At 38.1% G+C, this 23,138-nt stretch overlaps 2 protein-coding genes across 2 annotated transcripts; one reads left to right on the plus strand and one right to left on the minus strand.

The window, feature by feature from the left end:
* Positions 1 to 28: 28 nt before the first annotated feature.
* Positions 29 to 6,027, minus strand: LOC139949087 (proteasome subunit beta type-3-like). The gene is made up of 6 exons (XM_071947489.1): positions 5,837 to 6,027; positions 4,798 to 4,982; positions 4,102 to 4,209; positions 2,734 to 2,911; positions 1,861 to 1,955; positions 29 to 1,532 (listed from the first exon to the last, which is right to left on the minus strand). Exons 1-6 carry the CDS (start codon positions 5,837 to 5,839, stop codon positions 1,484 to 1,486), a joined length of 618 nt encoding a protein of 205 aa, XP_071803590.1. The 5' UTR covers positions 5,840 to 6,027; the 3' UTR covers positions 29 to 1,483.
* A 340-nt stretch (positions 6,028 to 6,367) lies between these two features.
* Positions 6,368 to 22,763, plus strand: LOC139949088 (citrate synthase, mitochondrial-like). Its single transcript, XM_071947490.1, has 10 exons — positions 6,368 to 6,589; positions 10,568 to 10,618; positions 11,171 to 11,278; positions 11,628 to 11,825; positions 13,357 to 13,545; positions 15,038 to 15,237; positions 15,948 to 16,077; positions 17,889 to 17,990; positions 19,921 to 20,130; positions 20,275 to 22,763. Exons 1-10 carry the CDS (start codon positions 6,542 to 6,544, stop codon positions 20,437 to 20,439), a joined length of 1,401 nt encoding a protein of 466 aa, XP_071803591.1. The 5' UTR covers positions 6,368 to 6,541; the 3' UTR covers positions 20,440 to 22,763.
* The last annotated feature ends 375 nt before the right edge of the window (positions 22,764 to 23,138 follow it).

Below are 23,138 nucleotides of genomic sequence, written 5' to 3' on the forward strand. Positions count from 1 at the left end.
CGATAAATAATGGTACAGAGATGCAATATTGTCTATCTTTGTAAGAAATTTTATTTTGATATCAATAGAATTAGGCCAAAACAAAACATGCATGTAAAGAGGGTCTTAAAGGCAGTGCACACTATTGGTAATTGTCAAAGACTAGCCTTCACAGTTGGTGTATCTCAACATATATGCATAAAATAATAGACCTGTGAAAATTTGAGCACAAACGGTCATCAAACTTGCGAGAGAATAATGAAAGAAAAAAACACCCTTGTCATACGAAGTAGTGTGCGCTTAGATGGTTGATTTTCAGACCTAAAGTTCTAAGTCTGAAAAGTTCTTGAAATCAAATTCATGAAAATTACTTCTTTCTTGAAAACTATGCCACTTCAGAGGAAGCCGTTTCTCACAATGTTATTTCCCCCTTCAAACAATGAACCAGTGATGAGGATCTACTGTTCTTGTATGAAATGTCACTGTATGGTAGTCAGTACACATTGTGGGAGAGCTTTAACTTTAATGTATATGTATATTGTACTTGCCATGTAGAGTTTCTTTTTAGAGAACTGTCTGGCTTTATTCTACAATCGCGGAGTAGATTTATCGGATATTCGGGAGACATCTCAGTTCTGATAAGAACTGTCTTAAGAACAAACTCTACCTGGCAAGTAGATACACACATGGTGTTACTGCACACCAACTATATAATGATACCTCACCATGCAATGCAACGAATCCAACGATTCACAATGAGACAGATTAACGAAATATGTATAATATATCACCATATACAGAAATGACTTTGTATCTTTTTGCAACAATGGTTTGTGTCTTTGTCATAAAATAGACCCTAGCACATTTCACAAGAGTATCAAAATAATATAAAAACTGTCAGTCCAAACACTTGCAACATGGGAGTACATTTTATTTAAATGTGTAAGTTTTAGATGGTGACAATTTTTGGCCATTTTTGATGTGCTTGCTAGTAATATCTATATGTGGTTACAGTCTAATGGACCCTTTTCATGAAAAATGCTAATTACTCTCATGCATGCACACAGTCCCTACGTGTTGGCAAACGCCAGAGTTGTGCTTTCAGCAGACTCAAAATTATGTCTCGTCACGCAGGCCATAAGCCATGTACAAAACAGTGCTATGTCCCCTCAGTTTTGCAAACCAAATTTTAGTTCTCTTGCGCTATTTGCAATTTACATATTTCATGAGGGTCCATTGGTTGAAGTGATTATGAAGTAGCTCCGTTTCAGGACCCATTTACCAGTGATTACAATAGACTGATCCATTAAGCTCCGCCCCATTGCGTATTGACCAATCACACCACAATGAAGGTCCGACAAATAAGGTTGTGCAGAAAGGCATTGGAGAGTTCAACGTGTACTTGCTCACATGTGCGTCGTGGGCAGAGCCTACTGGATCGTTCTATTTCATCAATAAGGGTTTACACAAGTTATCACATACAGTATTTTGGGTTCGTTTGAGATCAGTCCATCCTTCCTTTCACCGTCCTTGTGGTGATTTTGTCTTTCTCACTGTAAGAATCATAGAATTTAAGAAAACAAAAGAACATTAATATCAATACAAATACTGAAAAGGGTGGACGAGTTCTTTCATGGCAGTGCAGTTGCTGTGTGATAAAGGTCCTCGCCAGGTTTTAAACGGCCGTGAAAGAAGGAGACACTACTCTTTTATTCCCATTCATTTTTGGTTACAAGGCGTAATAAAGTAAGAAATAAACTTATCCTAAAGACAGGACGAGTTACTCAACTCGAAATAGGATTAATCCTAACGTTTTGCGAAATCGACTGCTGGTCAGTTTCCATGGAGGTTTATTATTTAATTATTGCTATTCCTACTCACATGATGTGGACCACAGCTCCCCATCCAGATACTGCATCTCTATCTACAGCATTTAGTAATGCTTGAGAAGCTGTCTCAAAAAGGTCATCAGGCTCCTGTCAATATCAAGCAACACAACAGTAAAGTATGAACAAAGTATCGTTTCAGGTTATAAACTTTATCAAATACAACAGACAATTTTAACTAAGCAGATGCCTACACTGCCGAGGATGTGTTAAATCTAGTTGTAGTAGGACAGTAGTAGTGCTGTGTTTATATCGTGCTTGCTTATGGAGCATGTGAAAAGACAAACATTAACAAGAACCTGCAAAAGTATTGTCACTAAAGTGTACGTATCTTACTCCAAGCATTGGCTGCTTTTAATGCAAGTTTGGCCGGTAACATGTGTAAAACAAGCAAGCTATCTTCGTGCTTAAAGCAAATTTTTTGCAGCTCTATGAAATTGACCCCTGGTTAGCCCGGGCGCCACTCTACTTGTCACGCACTTTACAGTTGTAGTACTGTTGCATACACGCACTAACATCGCTCTAGCGAACATCCAAAATATGAAGAAACTTATCATGTGCATTTTATTTCACAGTCGTCATTTACCCTTGCTCCGAATCATGTTCTGGTAACTGAATATGTATGAAGTAGTGTAAAACAAATATAACATGGTTTATAACGGACGATAAGTCGATATGAGCTCCCCCGGTATTGGAAGCTGGCAAAATAGTTCCCGAGACTCGGCAAATGAGTTCCCTTGGTTAGTCAACTTCCAATCTACCTCAGGGAGATAATATTGACAAGTCAACCTCAAACCATGTTATATTTGTACATGTATAATATACATCCTCAATGAAATTGAAAAAAAAATAGATATTGCAAACTTACCAGATTGGGTACCCAGAGAGATTCACACATGCCATAAAGTTGTTCTGTACATGTTCCAGCTACTACAAAGTCATCAGTAAACATTGGACAACCAATCAGATCTAGATTACAAATGAATGGCTCACTGGTTTTAGGATCAAGTCCTGCAATAACTGGTTCTGTAAAGTATGGTCCAAATCTGCAGCAAAGAAAAAGGTCAAAGCAATGTTGATTGGTCTAGCCAAGCACAAAGCAAACGTTGACTAATAGCAAGAGGGGCAGCCCTGATACTTCATTTGCCATCGTTGCCCCCACCATTTTCCGCAATGCCCTTCAACAAATCCAACTTTTCACAGCAATTTTTGCGGTTCCCTTTTCTTGTTTAACATATATTGCCAGCATGCCTTTCCTCCTGAAAATTTTTTATTCAAGGATATCTGAGTGCAACATTCATCTCTAAAAATGACACAGAAAATAGACCAAAAAACAACAGTCCCAAGTCGCCTTGTCTGTGATACTATGAAGGAATGATTTAGCCCATAAGTTTCACGCACAACACACAGCAGTGGTGCACACATGGAAACAAGAATCTTCACAAATACCATAGCGCAGTCTGCTTCACACGAGCACGCACAGTGGTACAAAGTTCAACATATGCATAAAATAGCAAACCTGTGAATACTTGAACTCAATTGGTCGTATAAGTTGCGATATAATAATGGAAGAAAAAACACCTGTGTCGCAAAACTTGTGTGCTTTCAGATGCTTGAATTCAAGAACTCAGCTGAGGTCCCGAACTCAGTTAGAAATTACTTCTTTCTAAAAAATAACAATACATACGTCAGAGGGAGACGCTTCTCACAATATTTTATGCTATCAGCAGCTCTCCATTACTCATTACAAAGTAAGTTTTTATGCTGACAACTTTTTTGAGTAATTACCAATAGTATCCAGTGCCTTTAAAGGCACTTGACATGTTTGTTAATTGTCGAAGACCAGTAACCTCACTTGGTGTATCCCTACTAGCATAAAATAAAACCTGTGAAAATTTGGGCTCAATTGGTCATCGAAGTTGAAAGAAAATAATTTAGGAAAAAACACCCTTGTTTCACAAATCTGTATGCTTTCAGATGTCTCATAAAAGGCTTCATGCCTGAAGTCTGCTAATATTTTAGTGAGAAATTACCTCTTTCTCAAACTCTTTGTCACATGGCGCTGTTTATCACTGTGTTTTTATCCTATCAAAAGCTCTCTGTAGCTCCTTACCAAGTACAATTTTCAACCAACATTTATTTAGAGTGTTTAACAGTAGCGTCCAGTGCCTTCAAGTCTGACATATGATTCCTTTACAAATTAGTCTACACAGCGGGGCGTTGCAGGTTTCCTCACCTTCTCTCGTAGAGTAAGTTTGACACCATATTCATAAATGTCTTAGGCTTGATATCTCTGTTTTCCCTCAGACAGTACAGGTTGAGACGAAATTTCAGACGATTAGCACTAAAATGAGAGGGGAATGGAGAGCAACAAAAGATGATAAACATTTTGTTCTTTTTAAATTTTACATTAAGTTGCATACATAATATGGCAGTTGTGAAATGGTAATGATTTTTAAGTTGTTTTATATTAAAAATGCTTCAAAATGGCACAATTGGTTTATTTGATTCTTGCAGTGTAAAGCCTGGATCATACTTCCTACGAACGGAATTTGACGTTTAATTGAGTGACGTCACAACCTTCCTTTTGCAGCGATATTAGCAAGTGAGTTGCCCACAGTTAAACTGCTGTGAATTATTCATTGCTAATTTGTGTTTTGTAAACGCACCTTGGTCTTAAATGTAAAATAAGAACTGAAATCTGGAAAAGAAAGGAAGTTCTGAGTTGCTGTTCACAGTTCAAGACACTGTAACCAGATCTATTTTCAGCGGGCACTGTTCCTGCAAAACACCTGTGCACAATCACTAGACTACATTTGTTCACCCACGTGACCATGTTTCAGCCAACCAGAACAAGCAAAAGGTGTGTTGTTAAGTGCCTAGTCTAGTACAACAATATTTCGTTGTATGGGCTGCTAAAGATGCTACTTACACTGTCTGTACATCTGTAGCAAGACCAGAGAGACCAACGTACAGCCTAGGACCCATTTCAAACAGCTTCTGGCAGTCCATAGAAACGGTTTGTGCTTGGATTCCAAAACGTCTATCCGCTGCTATAGCGACACAGTCTTTGCCGATCATTGCCAGAATGGCAGAACCATTATATGACATAATACTCTACAAAAAGAGAAAAAACAAAATGATGATACCAAGTTAATCATTACTATCTGTGATGACATTACTTAAAACATTAACAAACAACTCAAGTGTTATTATGTTAAACAAAAACACTGTGAATTAAAAATATAAAAAAACTAAAAATTACAATACTTGGACTGGAAGAAAATCTAAAAAAAAAAGTCTAAAAATAGTAGTTTCAATTCAGCCACTAAAGATGACCAATCATCCAAAAACATTCAATTGGATGAAATGAGTATAGTACGTTTACAGAAAACAAAACACAGAACTATAACTGCACACTGACCACGTATGCTTTGTTATACCACATGACAGATGACATAATTTCAGTACCCACACTTGCCTTAAAGGCAGTGGACGCTATTGGTAATTACTCAAAATAATTATTATCATAAAATCTCGTTGGAAACGGCTCCCTCTGAAGTAATGTAGCTTTCGAGAAAGAAGTAATTCTCACGAATTAGATTTTGAGACCTCAGATTTAGAATTGTCCACTGCCTTTAATTTAAAAAATAACCATTGTAGTGTTTTGGCGGTGTGCCGGTAGGCTCTTTTGCAGCTATCCGAACGACCGAATGGTCGAGCTCAGCAGAGGTCAGAGAGCTGTCTGGCCAGGAAGGTACAACTACCAGCGCCCTGCTAGCTGCGAACATATCAATACCATTTCATACTCCAATCAACCAAAATACAATAATTATAATGACTTCCTTAATTTTTTTATTTTTTTACAAACAAAAATTTTTAATACAAAAAACAAAACAGGTCAGAACAAACAATAAGAAAATTAAAAGTCAATAATGATGAATTTATTGATACATAAATAATTAACATACCATCTTGAATTTGATTGATGTGCTGTGCGAGGTGGATTAAAAGGTACTACTATTAAGTGGCTAGTACTTCTCTTGAATGAGGACTCTCTTCTCTAGGATTTGGGAATAGGAGCTTGATTCTGAGTACAAATTTCAGTAACTTCTCAAAGAAGCCGCTCCATACATGACATGCATGAAATGCACTATCATCTTCACTGGTAAGTAACTAACTATGAGGTACACGAATGATTTACCGAGTACCAACGAAAATAATACCTTTCTGGTCTGGTATCTTGCTACCTCAGACGGTGTACGCAAGCTAAAAACTCCAACCAAGGGACCAGTTTCTTTCGAATAGGCCCTTTTCGAAACCACGGCTTCAACTTTAGATTCGGCTTCAGGATCTGTCCGTTCGTCTGAAGCCCTGAGCATGTAAACAAAAACACGCACAACTGGCCAAACAACCGCGGGGCCAATCTAGCCTGAACCGATCCTTGAGCCGAAGCCGTTGTTTCGAAAGTACAGTGATGTAGGTCGATTTTACTGCACACTGCATGCATCAGCCCCAAATCTCTATCACACTCTCTCAGCAACTGAACAGATAACTCCAACGGTCGACGGGGTTGTTGGAGCGAGAGCGGACAGAACTGAAATTCCAATTGAGTCTGAACGTTGACCCACCTAGTTATTTGCTTTATATTGTTTTGCATTTTTGTTGGAGTCAATATGTCTTTGCTGAAGGTGATATCGAGACGAACATTTCTCCAAGCCAAAGTAAGTCGAAAAGTGTGTGTGGTCGATCAGTCATCATGATCATGTCAATATAAAAAAAAATTGTGAATAATTGTCATCCGCCATGACCGAGTCATAAATATGAAATTGAAAATTATCTGATTTAATTTCAATGATTCCTGCCTCTGTCCATCTCTGTCTGACCCTGAGTGCCGGGTTTAGTTTGAGTCTTCCTAACTACCCCCCCCCCCCGCCCCCAGTATCCTTTGTATCCTTGCCTCCACAAGTACAACCAACTAACATCAAATCATAATTTTGTTGTATAAATTTTACAGAGGTTTCTACCAAAAGTACAAGTAGGCCTAGATAATAATACGGTAAATAGAAGATCAAATAAAATGTATTAAAAATAAGCATTTTTCAATCCATTTCTGGCTGTCTGGCCGGTGTTTTAATTGTGTTTCAATAGATTTGAAAAGCAAGCTCATTTAATGTAAAAATTGTAATGTAAATAAGTATTTTTGATAGATTTGTTCATAGATATTTAGATAGATTCAAGTAGGCCTATAATTAATAATAATGTATTAACCAAATCCAAAGATACCACGTTATCGCAACTACAGTTTGGGTAACTTCATATAAAATCATAAAGATCCCCCGACTTTTTAGTATACTATAAATATATAGGGCCTAGTCTTATGTAAATTTACACATTGACCTAGGTACTCCTTTAGAAAAGCGGAACAATTATCATAGTTTCGGAAAGTTTCCGCATGGTGCCACCATTTTTTCATTCGATATGAAATAATAGAGTATCTAATTTACCTCAATGACAATGAGATCCCTTTTTGTAAAAATTAGTGGCACCATACGGAAAGTTTATATCCCATAGTTCTTTGGGTTACAACGGCTCATATGTGGAGGTGATATACCAATGAGCTTCATCATCAATTCGGTCCCAGTCAGTCACCTTTTTTTAAACATTTTTTTATGCAAGTCGCCTGACACACAGTGCCTTAAGGCCACTTCAAGGTATGGGCTACAATAATTTTTTTCGAAGGGGCCGTTGCCACCTACCCCTAGGGCTAACCCTGTTTCAAAGGGGCTGTTGCCACCTACCCCTAGGGCTAACCCTGTTTCAAAGGGGCCGTTGCCACCTACTCCTAGGGCTAACCCTGTTTCAAAGGGGCTGTTGCCACCTACTTCTAGAGCTAACCCTGTTTCAAAGGGGCTGTTGCCACCTACTTCTAGAGCTAACCCTGTTTCAAAGGGGCTGTTGCCACCTACTTCTAGAGCTAACCCTGTTTCGAAGGGGCTGTTGCCACCTACTTCTAGAGCTGTAAAGAGTTAACCCTGCCACAGTACATATGTTTCCACAAATGAAATTGGAAATGCCAAGCTTGACACTGTGAAAAGAAAGTTTGATAGTACTATGTATGTTGCCCCCCCCCCCAGCCCTTGCTGTTGTATTGCATGACAATAATTATTTTGCTCAACAGTACGGTACCCTATTTCCATATAGCTCTACAAACTGAATATAAAGCGTCTGTATTGGCAAGTTGTAGTACACAGCATGCATCTATGTTAGCCCATTCATCACTGAGACTGACGGGAAAGTCTCAACTAGCATGACCATTAGTCATTCTTACTTGGGTAGGAAACCAATGTAATGTAACTTTAGGTAAGTTGTGGCACTCAGGAGAGGCCGTTGGATTCAGATACTGTTGTACAATGTAGTCAAAAGGTCTATTTCAAACTCTCATTTTCGGGCCCTCTTACATTATAATTTGTTTTTTAATACTGTAAAAAGACTACTGACCCAATCCATAATGTTTAATTTACTCTTGCTTCAAATCCTCATTTTACAATTAGTTCTTGTCTATAGTGTACAATAATTCCATGTGTTTTGGAGTCTCTTTCAACATTTCAAGTTTGGACTTGATACCAAGTTGTTTCATGGATAAATCTGGAGACAACCATGATTTGCATTGTCCTCTTTTGATTTAGGTTTTATAAGAAAGACGAACAGCCGAAGGAGTTTACACATGACAGTTGTAGATTATTGCATACATTGGGAAGCTGAGTACCATGGTCGTGTACGTTACATGATTGTCTAAATCATTCTGGAATACAAGCTTGGAGTATGCATCCATAGTTTTTGGAAGAATGAAATTCATTATTATCTTCTAGTAAACAATAAACACAAGCAACCTGTGACATTTAATAAAATCAGGTAAAATGAGGTGGTCATGTTTTCAAGGGAAAAACCAAATTGAATATTGGGTTTTGCACAAAATAAACTGAATATTTCAGGCACCATTTTCTTTGATATGGCAATATTTCATATCTAGGCCCTAAAACACCTAAATTGAAGATTTGGGGGATGTGTTGTCTGAATCAATGATGTCAGATGACTGGGGAATGCACTTGTTAAATGCTGTGTGGTAGGTCATTAGACCAATCCGACAAAATAAAATTGGTAGCGCCCTCTATTGACAAAATCTAACAACTGCAGGGTCTTCATGCATAATCTAGCCACTGAAGACACCGCAGCAAAAGGCGTGATGCTCACAATTGCGTGCCTGGACTGGTGTATATGATTGCAATGTATTTTATTTCAGTCTGCCAAATTTTAATTTACACTTAATAATAATAAATAATAATAAGACTTGTAATGCGCACGTATCCACCCTGCTGGGTGTTCAAGGCGCAGAAAACCAACAACAAACAAAAACAAAACAAAACAAAGAAAAACAGACAAAACAAAATTAATCCTTGAAAAACTGTGACATAAGATAAGTTTTGAGAAGAGATTTGAATGTTGTGGTACAAAGACAAGATCTAAGATTAAGTGGTAGAGAATTCCAGATGCGTGGCGTAGCTGAAGAAAAAGACCTGTCTCCCCATGAGTGCTGAGACTTGGGTTCGATGAGAAAAAGCATGGTACTTGATCGAAGATTTCATGGAGTGTAAACTTGAAGAAGTTCAGAAATATAGAGGGGAGCCTTGCCATTAAGTGCTTTGTGGACAATGAGCATCAGCTTGAAGATGATTCGTTGAGAGATAGGGAGCCAGTGTAGTTGTTTCAGAATGGGGGTGATGGAACAGGATTTCTTAGACATAGTCACAATGCGGGCAGCAGTATTTTGGAGGCGTTGAAGACAGGAAATCTGGTTGTTAGGAAGACTGTGGAGAAGAGCATTGTCAAGGCGAGAAGTAACAAATGCATGAATGACCTTTTCAGTGGCACTTTTGTTCAAGTACTTACGAGTCTTACCAATATTCCTGATGTGGTATGACGACAGACGAACGATGTTGTTGATGTGTGGTTGAAGTGTCGTCGATGAATCAAAAATAACCCCTAAGAAGAGAAAAAGATTTGTTTGTTTGGGAATGTTGGGGCCTGGACATGTTTACTGTTGACCTTCCCTCCATGGTTTCTCATACTATGCATACAGGCCAGACACACATCAAAGTGTACAGTTCAAGTACACACAGAGAAGCACATTCCATTTTGTTTTAAATGCAATCATGTTGTCACAGTTTTCACAAAGTGACAAAGTCCAGCCCCCAACCCTGTTAGGTGAAACTAATCAGCAAATTATTATTAATTGTTTCACTTAAATATGAAATCCAAATTTGATAACATGTTCATAGCTTGTTAGCAATAGCTTAGTATATGTGGCTGATTTCAGTCATTCGCTGGTTACCAGTGATGTTAAGCGCACATTGGTTGGTTGTAATTTTGCTCAAAAGCTGTTTGAAAACTTCCTAAATCAGCGACCATGCGTCATGACAACTGATTAACAATCAGCATTGCAGCAAGGCACATTGGTAATTGTTTTAAGTGAAAAGTGCTTTACTCTTCCACAAAAAAAAAGATGTTAGGGCCAATGTAGTTAGTTGAAATCTATTTTAGTTTTACACTGCTTTTAATTTTACACTGCTTTTAATTTATCCTATTCATACCACACATGTTTAGATGATTGACCAGTTTTCGTTTGCGTTTTGTTGTACTAGAATGTCTTACCATCATTGGCTTGTGGAATGAGGAATGTCTCGGATTCGACAGTAAGTACGACTTGTAATGGAAACATTACACCATGAGTGCAATATTCCATGATAGCTTGTGTATTCAAATTGTGTTGTTGAAGGCAGTGAACACTAATGCTAATTCCTCAAAATAATTGTTAGCATAAATCCTTACTTGGTAGCGAGTAATGGGGAGAGGTTGCTATTATAAAACATTGTGAGAAATGGCTCCCTCTGAAGTGCCATAGTTTTTTAGCAAGAGGTAATTTTCCACGACTTTCATTTCGAGACCTCAGATTTAGAATTTGAGGTCTCGAAATCAAGCATCAGGTGACAAGGATGTTTTTTTCCTTCATAGTTATCTCGCAACTTTGACGACCAATTAAGCTCAGATTTTCTCTGGTTTGTTATTTTATGCATAAATGTTGAGATACACCAACTGAGAAGACTGGTCTTTGACAATTACTAACAGTACCCAGTGTCTTTAAGAAGAAGAGGATAAAATACTTTTCGCTTTTTGAAAAGCATTTGTGATATAAACAGATTACTTGTAACTAGACTTTGAATGTTGACTGTGATTGATTTGTGCAGAATTTGAAGGATGTGATGGCTGACTTGGTGCCCATTAAGCAGAAGGAAGTGCAAGCATTTCGTAAGAGTCATGGGACTAAGGTGATTGGTGAAGTCATGGTGGATCAGGTATGTTTTTAGCATTCATATACAACTTAAGTAGGATGAGCATTGGTCATTTTGTATGTTATCATGTGCACTGTAGAAACTTCAAATTACCAACAAAATGTGTTATTTATAAATAAACTTGTTCTCTTGAAATTGTTATTTTCTTCTTGTCGATTGATTGTGCGGTAATCAGGGAGATGTTATTCTAGTATCTCAAGCCTGCTGGGAAATCAGTCAATTTAACTTTAATTTAATTTGTGTTTTGCCTGTCATAAAATGTGACACTTGTTCATCTTACATCCAGGTCATCCTATTTGTACGCTTTTGAATATTTTTTTCCTTTAATTTGTCCTTATTTGTTTTATTTAAGCTCTATGGAGGTATGCGCGGTATTAAAGGTTTAGTCACAGAAACATCAGTGTTGGATGCAGAGGAAGGAATTCGTTTCCGTGGACATACCATTCCAGACTGCCAAGAAAAGTTGCCTAAAGCTCCAGGAGGTAGTGAGCCACTCCCTGAAGGATTATTCTGGCTGTTAATGACGGGAGAGGTTCCAACTCAACAACAGGTATTCAATCTAACATGGTATTAAACACATTGAACACCTTTGGTAATGTGGGAAGAGTAGCGGACATACTCTTAAACATGTTTAAAGGCAGTGGATACTACTGGTAATTGTCATAGACTAGGCTTCACAGTTGGTGTATCTTAACATATGCACAAAATAACCAACCTGTGAAAATTCGAACTCTATCGATCATCGAATTTGCGAGATAATAATGAAAGAAAAAACACCCTTGTCACACGAAGTTGTGTGCGTTTAGATGGTTGATTTTGAGACCTCAAGTTCTAAACCTGAGGTCTTGGAATCAAATTCGTGGAAAATTACTTCTTTCTTGAAAAACTATGGCACTTTAGAGGAACCCGTTTCTCACAACGTTTTATACCATCAACCTCTCCCCATTACTCTTTACCAAGAAAGGTTTTATGCTCGTAATTATTTTGAGTAATTACCAATAGTGTCCACTGCCTTTAAACATGTTTAATCTAACAATAAACTAGGCATTTTTGATGTTATTGGAAAAGGTTTTTGTAAAATATAAATGAAGGGTGAACATTGTGTAGGTCATGATTGACAAACTGCTACATGAACAAAACTAAAGATCTAAACAAAGCCACACCGCTGTATCTTTGAGATATGAGTAAATGACAAAGGTTTGGATAATCAAGTAAAGATGCTTCTAAGGTACGCCATTTTGCTAATCAAAAAGTTGGCCTTAATAAATTTAAGTATTTTTTTATGACAAGCAGAACACGTGTAATGCGCAAAGTATATAAAATTTAAGAATATTATGCATGCACGCGCTCATTTTCACTGTTCGTATGCGAAGGGTGATGCATTGACACTCACAAAACACAGTGTGAAATATAAAAACTGGGAGTAGGTTATAGTTTTTAACACCACCCTCCAGCATCTGATTGGTGGATTAGCGCGTACTGGAAGAAAAAACCCAATATTTTTTTGTTTTTGCTGTTGTAGTAGTGTGTGTTAATTGATTTGAATGATTGATAATAAATGGTTTCAGTGTAGGTTCAAGTGATGAGATGTTGGCAGGCAGGAGCTGGGAGCTTTACAATGTCCATTCATGCACAAAGTGAAGGTTACACCCGTTTCAGACAGGCGCTCCAGAGTTGCGCTGAACCAAATTCTGAATTAAGGACATAAAAAGTTTGACATCTGAAACAGTTAGGAGCAACTGGATGCGCTAGAAGTCAAAAGATTGACTGTTGCAGTTGTTTGGAACAACCTGGGAGCTCCTTGGTGTCAGACGTCGATCTTGTTATGAGCCGAACCAAATGTAAATGTTACATGTAGGTTGAGTTCACCTGTCTGAAACAAAAAGTTAATTGGGTCGCCCTAGAGTCGCTTCTAATCTATTTGGGTCGGCGCAACAATGGAGCGCCTGTCTGAACAGGGTGTTACTTACTTGGGATGCAAAATGCTTCATTGAAAATCAGGTGATACAGGTCATGCAGTGATGCAAACAAGTGACATTTTGGTATAACGTTTTTTGAATTGATTGATTCTTTGTTTACAGGCTGATGCAGTGTCCAAGGAGTGGGCAGCTCGTGGGGCTGTTCCTTCTCATGTAGCTCAGATGCTGAACAACTTCCCATCATCCTTACATCCTATGTCACAATTCAGTGCAGCTATTACTGCAATGAACAGTGATAGTAAGTTTGCACAGGCATATAACGATGGTGTCAACAAGGCATCTTACTGGGAGGTAGGTAGACTTAGGGCTGAGTTATAGTCGGTCGCTTGATGGTCGGGCGATGGAAATCTTGACGCACAAAAAAAACAAAAAAACACTGTTTTTAGGCCTCGCTGATGACTATAACCTGAGTTTTTTTAGGATCGTGCGTCAAGATTTCCATCGGTGACCATCGCGCAACCGACTATAAACCGGTCTTTACATGCACTCTTCATATATCACTTTGTAATCGAAGACTTTGGTATTATTTTTAACACAAAAAGTAATGTCCACAGGTTTGCATTCTGTGGCTTGGCCTGGTAGATAGTATATTCATAGCTGCCAAACATTATTTTCTACCAAATGCTATTTACCCATGTAATAATGGAAAGTTCAAACTAACTGCCTACAAACTGAGAAAACTGTATAAACTAAGAGAGTGGAATTGAAGATGTGTACAAATCATGACAATGCGAATCTTAAGAGGGAATTAGTAAACACTCTTACCTTAACTAGTGACACATATTAGCTATTGATAGCCATTTGGTATATTTCACTAGTTAATTACAATGCATATAAATAAAGAAGCATAGACATTAAGGACTAGCCCCTTTGTGAGTAAGTAGTTAATGATTTGATGTTTGTTGTTTGTTTGTTTGTTTGTTTGTTTGTTTGTTTGAATGATCTTCCCATCAAGGGAACTCGGCAAACTCCCACAAAGGGATATAAACACCAAGCTGGCAACAACCGATTTCTCTCATACACAAACATTGGTTTAACGTCTATGGTTACAAATTACACAAATCAAGAAACTGCGATTCAGTAACTAGACGACAATATTTATTCTAGTCATTGTGAAATCAGCGGTTAGCTGGGGGATTTGAACCCACAACCTTGTGATTGCAAGTCCTGCAGTCTTACACCTTGACCATTGTGACATTTATTAATAATAATACTCATAATACACCATTCTTGTAAAGCGCATCACACACACTGTCCCAATACGCTGTACAAATCCAAAAAAGAAAAACAAACGAAACTAGTTAGAGTTTAATAAGTCAGTTTTGAGAAGTCGTTTGAATATATCCAGAGTTTGTGCGTCTTTGATGTTAAGGGGGGTTTTTTCCAAAGAGAAGGAGAAGACGTAGAAAAGGCACAGTAAAGATGTACAGTAAAGATGTCTCCAAGCAACAGATGCAAAATTGTTCATCTAATGTATCAAAGGCCCAGTTTTATTACACATTGAAATTGAAATTTTATGTATGTATTTTCTTATTATAAGTTATTATGAGACGAAAATTATATTAGCATGTAAAAACGTATTTTCATGACATTGTTTTACTCATTTCTAAAAAACTACAGCACCTCGGCAACTAATATTTTATGATACACTTTCTACTATCATGATCTTCAAACAGTGTAAGTTTAATGGGAATCTGTGGACATTGTGTTTTGTGTTAAAAAAAATACCCAAATCCTTTAAAATAAAAACTAATAATTGTATGATGTCTGTTGTTGTTGGTAGTATGCATATGAAGATTCTATGGATTTGTGTGCCAAGCTGACTACCGTTGCTGCCACAATCTACCGTAATCTCTACAGAGAAGGAACCAGTGTATGCCCCATTGATGTCAATCTTGACTGGTCAGGAAACTTTGCTGCAATGCTGGGTTATGACGATGAAATGTTTAAAGAACTCATGAGACTCTACCTTACCATTCACAGGTAAATCTAGTTTCTTTGGACAATAATGATCTCTAATGATCTCCTTTTACAGTGCATAGGGACCTCACGGTGAACAGCGCTATATAGACGATGTAACCTGTGACATCACAGTTTAAAAAAGAGCCACCAAGCCTGGACTTCCTGCAGGCATGATTTGTACTCAGCCTAATGGAAGAAAACATCAAATCTTATATTTTGTGGAGATTGCGCTGTCTAATTCTTATCAACTTTTGATATGATTAAAGGGGGCACATCTCAAAACTTGTCCAGCTTTTACTTTCATAACTCTTGGATTTATGTGGAAATTATGACACAAAATGTTAACTTTCTTGAATGACCAGTCAGTCTCTTGCCTGCCAGACTAGCCAAAGAATGTACAAGGTCACACTTATTGTAAACAAAGTTCAAATACAAGTAGTCTATAAGAATGGTTTATTATTATCATTATTATCTTAAGAGAATTTCCTGAGAAGTGTGATTACTTTACATATTCAGAGATTGATGTATTGACCCACTTCACCTGACATCATCAGAATAATCTTGGATGCGCCTTACTGGTGGATTGGGCAATGTCGTTCTTTCGCTATTTAGTGAATTGGCATTTTATGCAACGCGGCTTTTACACGTATACCTATTGACCACCAAAATAGTGCGAAGAAACATAAATACATTTTGATGGTAAACAAACAATTCTATTTTGCTCATTACAGTGACCATGAGGGAGGGAATGTTAGTGCACATACTGTTCATCTGGTTGGTAGCGCTTTATCGGACCCCTACCTCAGCTTGGCTGCCGGAATGAATGGTCTTGCAGGACCATTGCATGGATTAGCAAACCAGGTCAGTATGAAATGATGCCTGCTAGCTAACCCACTGAAAATATTGGGAAATGTCTTTGCAGGCAGTGGACACTATTGGTAATTAAGCTTGGGCGGTCCCTTCGGTTACCCGGTTCTACCCGGTTCCAAGTTGAAAACCGGACTTGCGGTTCCACTCTTCTGTGGAACCGGGTACCCGCTTTTGTCGGTTCCGATTTTAAAAGACCGAGTCCCAATTATAAAAGGCTCTGTGGAGCCGATCCTGCGACGAACCGGCTCTAGAAAATGAGGCTTGATGTTGAAAGCGATGACCGCAGATACAGTGTGCAAAGGCTTCAAGCCGACATGAGTATCAACTATCACATGTGGCTGCTGCATACACAGTGCACACACATAGGCATCTTCTACAACCACCACATGTATGCATGTACATGTCATGCATATACATGTACATGTATAGACAGCACGTTGTGATTGGCTGCCGATATATCCATATTCATAAAAGCTAGCCCCGTGCACAAAACACACAGTGCTGTAGGTATGTATGTACAGGCATGTACAGGCATAGTACACTTGTATGTACAGAGACGACACACTGCATGCACTACGAATGTACTGCACTACGGATGTACTACACTACGGACATATGCTACACAACGATCATACTGCCGGCTAAATCAAAGACTTGTTTAAATCATAGAGTAAGGACAGAGCAGGGAAAATAGGTGCTCGGTGGCACGATGTCTGATCATTGGGGTGGGTATTCTGGTATTTTCGTTAAAAATAGATCGGCTCCAATTGTGTGTGTGTGAGCTCGGAACCGATGTCTGATTAACTTGGTTATTTTCAGTTCAAATAGATCGGCTCATTTGTGTGTGTGTGTGAGCTCTGGACGGGCGGCTTATGTTTTTTATTGAATTGGAACCGGGTATGTCTCAGAACCGAGCTTTTTTTCGGAACCGGAACCGAGCCCCAAATTTCTGGAACCGCCCAAGCTTATTGGTAATTACTCAAAATAATTATTAGCAAAAAACCTTACTTGGTGACGAGTAATGGGGAGAGGTTGATAGTATAAAACATTGTGAGAAACGACTCCCTCTGAAGTGACGTAGTTTTTGAGAAAGAAGTAATTTTCCATGAGTTTGATTTCGAGATCTCAGATTTAGAACTTGAGGTCTTGAAATTAAGCATCTGAAAGCACACAACTCCTTGTGACAAGGGTGTATTTTCTTTCATTATTATCACGCAACTTTGATGACCAATTGAGCTCAAACATTCACAGGTTTGTTATTTTGTGCATATGTTGAGATACACCAACTGTGAAGGCTATTCTTTGATAATTACGATTAGTGTCCAACTGTCTTTAAGGATACTGGATAACAATTAAGTTGATGACAATGTTCAAGAACAACTTAAGAACATCAAAGGATAGACTTTGGGTTCCCCTCACCTATTTCTCAAAGGTTTATCCCGTCCATCGAGTTCAACGCTTTTCAACATGTTGAAAGCGTTAAACTCGATGGTTATTCAACTGTCTGTCACTTAGTAAACTTCATGTATGCATAGTCCGTCGAAATAATGTTTGAAGATGACAACAGCGCTCGAGAAAATAATTAATGTAAACAAGGTATAACAGAACAATAGTTGTATGCTGTGGCTTCGACGGTGGTCCCTGTGTCTTGTACAGCCTGGGGGGGGGGGGAGAAATGGCACCCTCGGCTTTGCCTCAGGTATACAAATCGCTATGGACCCCATCACAGTATGCAATGATTGTTGGTGTTCAGAATGCCTCTCAACATTGAATTTATGTATTTACATTGTTTTACACTGTAGGAAGTATTAGTGTGGATAACCAAGCTTCAAGAAAAATTAGGAGGTGAAGTATCTGATGCACAGTTGAAGGAATTCATCTGGAATACCCTGCAATCTGGACAGGTAAGAAACATTTTCAATCAGTCTTGTTATTTTAATGTGTCCATGTAAGAATTGTCTAAGAATTGCTTCATTTTATTCTGAAAGTCATGACAAAGTTGTGGACTTTCTGTGGGAACCATTGAACAGCAAAACAATTTGTACACTAATAGACCAGATAATTTGTGGTGGCAGACCTTCGTTTATAGAAATAGAAGGAGCTCTTTTAATCGCTCTCCTGAGAATACTCATGAGCTCAATTTGAGCTCCTAAAAAATCACTCTTCTTAGATTGTCCAGGAGCTCAATTTGTTTGATAGCATACTCAGTTTATGATTACTAAAATGGTCAGGTCGAATCAGACTCTGACGTACGAATTTTCTTCTTTACAGACAAAGTAAAATAAAACAACCCCAATCCCACTCCCGTGTGACAAAATACTGCACAATTTTAAGGTTTTATGTTTAATGGTTCCTTTTTTTTTTAAATGTTTTCACATTTGATATAAAGCATTAGAAAACACACATTTTCTTACGAGAGAATATGTCGTTGATCCATGGTTAATCTAGTAGTAGTTCTAGTATTGCACGGACGACGTATACAGTAGCGTGTGTGTGTATGTACGTGTAGTAATGTACCCTGCTGCAAGTTTGTAAAGCTAGCAATCTGTTAATTGCGCTGCTCAATCTCGAGATTGCACAACAGATGTTGATTGAGCTACGTACGCCGACGGTATGCACTTCGCCCTCGCATTTGCGCCGCCTGGAAATGCGCGAAAACTCCCACGTGACACGTCAAGTCTTGGTCTCAGTGCGTTTATTGCTGGTTGGCATGGATTTTACCAATAGAGGGCGTTTAATATCGTGCTAGTGCATCGTTCCAAAGCGACCTCTCGCGTTCAATGTTTCTTTTATTTATTGTCGCACGCAAAGTAACAACGACCGGCATGAAATCTGCTTTTGTGTTATAAATAAAATACACCGTAAATGATCGAGCAGGAGCGCTGTCGATCGAGCACCTGAAAACAGCCCCAATTTTGAAGCATATTTTTGCGGATCTTGATATTCTACTTTGAAATATCTATTTACCATATGCATTTCATAACAAATGGTTACAAATGCTATTCATAGACCAACTTCGGCTGATCTAAGGCAACGTGTCCCTTTAATGATTCAGCAACATGGAATATATGTGAATCAGGTACCGTGTACCCATTGAACTACTCACCAGTCTATACGTTCACATAGACCCTGGTTGAACTAATAACAATGTAAATTTATACCGCGCTTAATACTACGCTTCTAAGCGCATGGTGCTACGCTTCTAAGCATCCTGGTGAAGACTATAGTAAATCAGGGCAACAGCACCAAAATAAAAAACAATATACATGTATAAACAAAATAAGCAAAACAAAAGCAGAAATAAAGATGAGAAACAAGTGGCGAAATAACTGAAAACGCAAAGACAGCTCTTGATTGTGTCAAACCAGGGCCTAGAAATAGTTTTCATATGGAAAGTTTACTTAAAGGCAGTGGACACTATTGGTAATTACTCAAAAATAATTATTAGCATAAAACCTTACTTGATAACGAGTAATAGGGAGAGGTTGACAGTATAAAACATTGTGAGAAACGTCTCCCTCTATAGTGATGTAGTTTTTCGAGAAAGATGTAATTGTCCACGAATTTGATTTTGAGACCTCAGATTTAGAATTTGAGGTCTCGAAATCAAGCATCTGAAAGCACACAACTTCGTGTGTGACAAGGGTGATTTTTTTCTTTCATTATTATCTCGCAACTCGGACGACCAATTGAGCTCAAATTTACACAGGTTTGTTATTTTATGCGTATGTTGAGATACACCAAGTGAGAAGACTGATCTTTGAAAGTTACCAATAGTGTCCAGTCTTAAACCTACAGTCTTTATCTTGATGGGAATTTGTTTTTGTTGACCAGGTTGTACCGGGCTATGGACATGCTGTTTTGAGGAAGACAGATCCAAGATATACTTGTCAGCGTGAGTTTGCGTTGAAGCATCTGCCAGACGACCCCCTCTTTAAGTTAGTATCTCAGATATATAAGGTGGTTCCTGACACCTTGAGGGAGCATGGGAAAGCTAAGAATCCATGGCCTAATGTGGATGCACACAGTGGTGTACTCTTGCAGGTTAGTATCAAATATATATTCAATAGGAAGGTTTTCTGTTAAATGTTACATTGACTCTCTTTCTTGTGCGCCTTGGATGTCTCTATTGAGACAGATATGTGCGCGTTATAAACTTATAATTATTAATTATTATTATTGTTACAGTATTATGGCATGACCGAGATGAATTACTACACAGTGTTGTTTGGAGTATCTAGAGCACTTGGGACGTTGTCATCTCTAGTGTGGGATAGAGCACTTGGTCTGCCCCTCGAACGTCCTAAATCAATGAGCACCGAGGGATTGATGAAGCTTACAGGAGCCAAGTAATTGTATACAATCTTTGCTTCTTCTCAAATAAACACACTTATTAGATATAGGTGATCACTACAAAGATTGTCATGTCATTTTCGATGTTGATTTTATTGATTGCTGTGAATGGTTTCAACTATTCAAAACTCAAAAGTAAATGTACATTGTTTTGGATTTTATTACTATTACTACCTTGTTAACTGTTCAACAGATTTTGTAAATAAGAAGTTTCCAAACATTTGAAGAACTTTATACCAAGATGGGCGAGTATCATAATAATTTTTTAATATCGACTTAAAGTGAAAATATGTCTGAATTATTTTCCAGAAGTAAGTTATGACTCGCATGCTAGTAGGTACAGCTCTGAGACGCTTATAACTGTCATTACATACAGAATGATCACTTTGCTAATGTAGGCTGGTTATTGTTTTGTTTCACATGTACTTTCAATGTTTTGGGAAACTTTTTATTCAAACAGGATTTATATATATATATATTAATGCATACATGTTGACAATGTATGTGAAAATACATGCAGGCATAAATTGACAGCTACCCATAACCCAGTTCACCCATAACCCAGTTCACCCATAACCCAGTTCACCCATAACCCAGTTCACCCATAACCCAGTTCACCCATAACCCAGTTCACCCATAACCCAGTTCACCCATAACCCAGTTCACCCATAACCCAGTTCACCCATAACCCAGTTCACCCATAACCCAGTTCACCCATAACCCAGTTCACCCATAACCCAGTTCACCCATAACCCAGTTCAATTTTGAAGAATGTAGTGTTTTTTGTGGTTCCTTTTTATAAGATATGTTGGACCCAAGATTACCTCATTATCATTGCTCAATAATACTACACTCATTAAGAATGTCAACTGATTGATTCCACGACTTTATACAATTTATTTGTTTGATGCTCATGTTACAAACAGCATTTCTTATTTACATGTATATTAGATCGTTATCCTTCTACTACCAGTTTTGGTTATGCTCTTTTTTGCAATAGCGATACTAAACAATGATTCTCCACCAAAAGGGTCCTGACTGACTGCTTTTTCTTCCAAGCTTTAGTTTAGTTACATCGATTTTACAATGTAGAGAACAGACAAATTCTCCCATTTTACAGGTCTGTAGCAGGCCATTGACCTCCACATCAATAAAAGAGTACTCTTCAAGATTTGCAAGCATACTGTTGATTACATGCAGTATTTTTTGTTTAAAATAAGCCCAAGTAGAAGGCAAAGAAATATAGTGCTTTTGTGCCCAATATGGGCCGCAGAGGCGCTATATTTTCCATTTCACAAGTGCGTATGAGAATAAGTTTATCTTCAAGGAAGCTACACGCAGTTGCAATAAGTGATGGAACTGCTTTGGAACGGCTGTACATTTTCTTAGCTTAAAATAGCGCAATACAATGAGTTAGAGCAGCGCAGTATGCACGTTGTGATATTGGCTGAGTGATGTAGATTTATATCACACCTTTTCTTGCCATGGGTTGACCAATCAAGCTTGAGGATTCAAGATTGCTTGAAGATAATACTTGTTAGTGGAATACTGCATTTATCTTAAGGTTATAGGGTGCTGGTGCAGTTACACACAATACAACACTGAACTCAAATTAAACACATTTAATTCTGTGAGGAGAGCATGCGTTTGAATAGCTTTGACGTCATTCCAGGGGCTCACCCGGGTCAGCTTGTAGAGTGGGTCACTTGGGGCTGGCCTGAGGTGTAATGATGTCACCACAAGATGGTGAGTGATCGTTCGATTAGCTCTTGCCGGGGGCTCACCTGAGTGAGCACAGGGTTTGACAAAGGGAAGCTAATCGAATGCACCCTATATTGTGGAATCAATGTAACAAGGTATAACAATAGCTTGATTTATAGATAACTACATGTAATCAGCATATCAGTGTAATTGTTTGAATTTCGGACAATTTCTCACGTTTACATGTACATTATCAAGATTGACATGTTACAAATTTAGACAGCATTAAGATTTATATTTTGTCAGATGAACATTCTCATAGTTGAGGCTCAAGATAACCCTCCTACTATCTGTACCATGAAACTGGTTGTGAGATATTTCTGCAGCTCATAAGGAGATAGTTTTCATTTACATGTACTGCAAAACTTAATATTCCACCATGCGAAGTTTGAAATCCTACATAAAGCCTGTCATTTAAAACTGCACTAGACTGCATCTTTAACTAACACTCGAAATCATATTGCTCAATAGAATGTGCAAGTCTCATGTGATAAAGTTTAATTTTCATCACACATTACACGTACATATTATAGCTCTGACATGGGAACCTTATATGCAAACATTATTAAAAAAAAACATATTTAAAACACTTTATCACAATTATAACCCTGACATAATTGCTAAAGGAAAAATGCTATGATGAGTATTAAATTAGATGGGTGTATAAAGTGGTTCACATTGTATTGAGTGATTGTATTCTGCTGTTGATTATGTGGTAATTATCGGTTGATAATTACTACTAGGGCAAGTTCCAGTGGGCACATTTAGTCAACCAGTGCTTGACTACAGACCAGCAATGTACATGCGCAGTGACACACTCACTCCAACAAATCATTTGGAAGTCAAGTCAACCTTTCGCATTTTCGCTATAGTGGCACTGGTTCCCCTCTGCGCTTTACACATGTTAGAATGGAACATGCTGTTGGGACCAGTGAAGA

The sequence above is a fragment of the Asterias amurensis genome, chromosome 16 (assembly GCF_032118995.1).
Source record: "Asterias amurensis chromosome 16, ASM3211899v1".
NCBI lineage: Eukaryota > Metazoa > Echinodermata > Asteroidea > Forcipulatida > Asteriidae > Asterias > Asterias amurensis.

What these genes read in the sequence shown, in the direction of transcription:
- LOC139949087 (XM_071947489.1), bottom strand. An exon ending in GCTACAGATGTACAGACAGT is followed by an intron (nt 4,210 to 4,797) that starts GTAAGTAGCATC and finishes CTCTCATTTTAG; the next exon opens with TGCTAATCGTCTGAAATTTC. An exon ending in GGAGCTGTGGTCCACATCAT is followed by an intron (nt 1,533 to 1,860) that starts GTGAGTAGGAAT and finishes TGATTCTTACAG; the next exon opens with TGAGAAAGACAAAATCACCA.
- LOC139949088 (XM_071947490.1), top strand. Translation starts at nt 6,542, where the DNA reads ATGTCTTTGCTGAAGGTGATATCGAGACGAACATTTCTCCAAGCCAAA. An exon ending in TGCATGGATTAGCAAACCAG is followed by an intron (nt 16,078 to 17,888) that starts GTCAGTATGAAA and finishes TTTACACTGTAG; the next exon opens with GAAGTATTAGTGTGGATAAC. An exon ending in ACAGTGGTGTACTCTTGCAG is followed by an intron (nt 20,131 to 20,274) that starts GTTAGTATCAAA and finishes TTATTGTTACAG; the next exon opens with TATTATGGCATGACCGAGAT.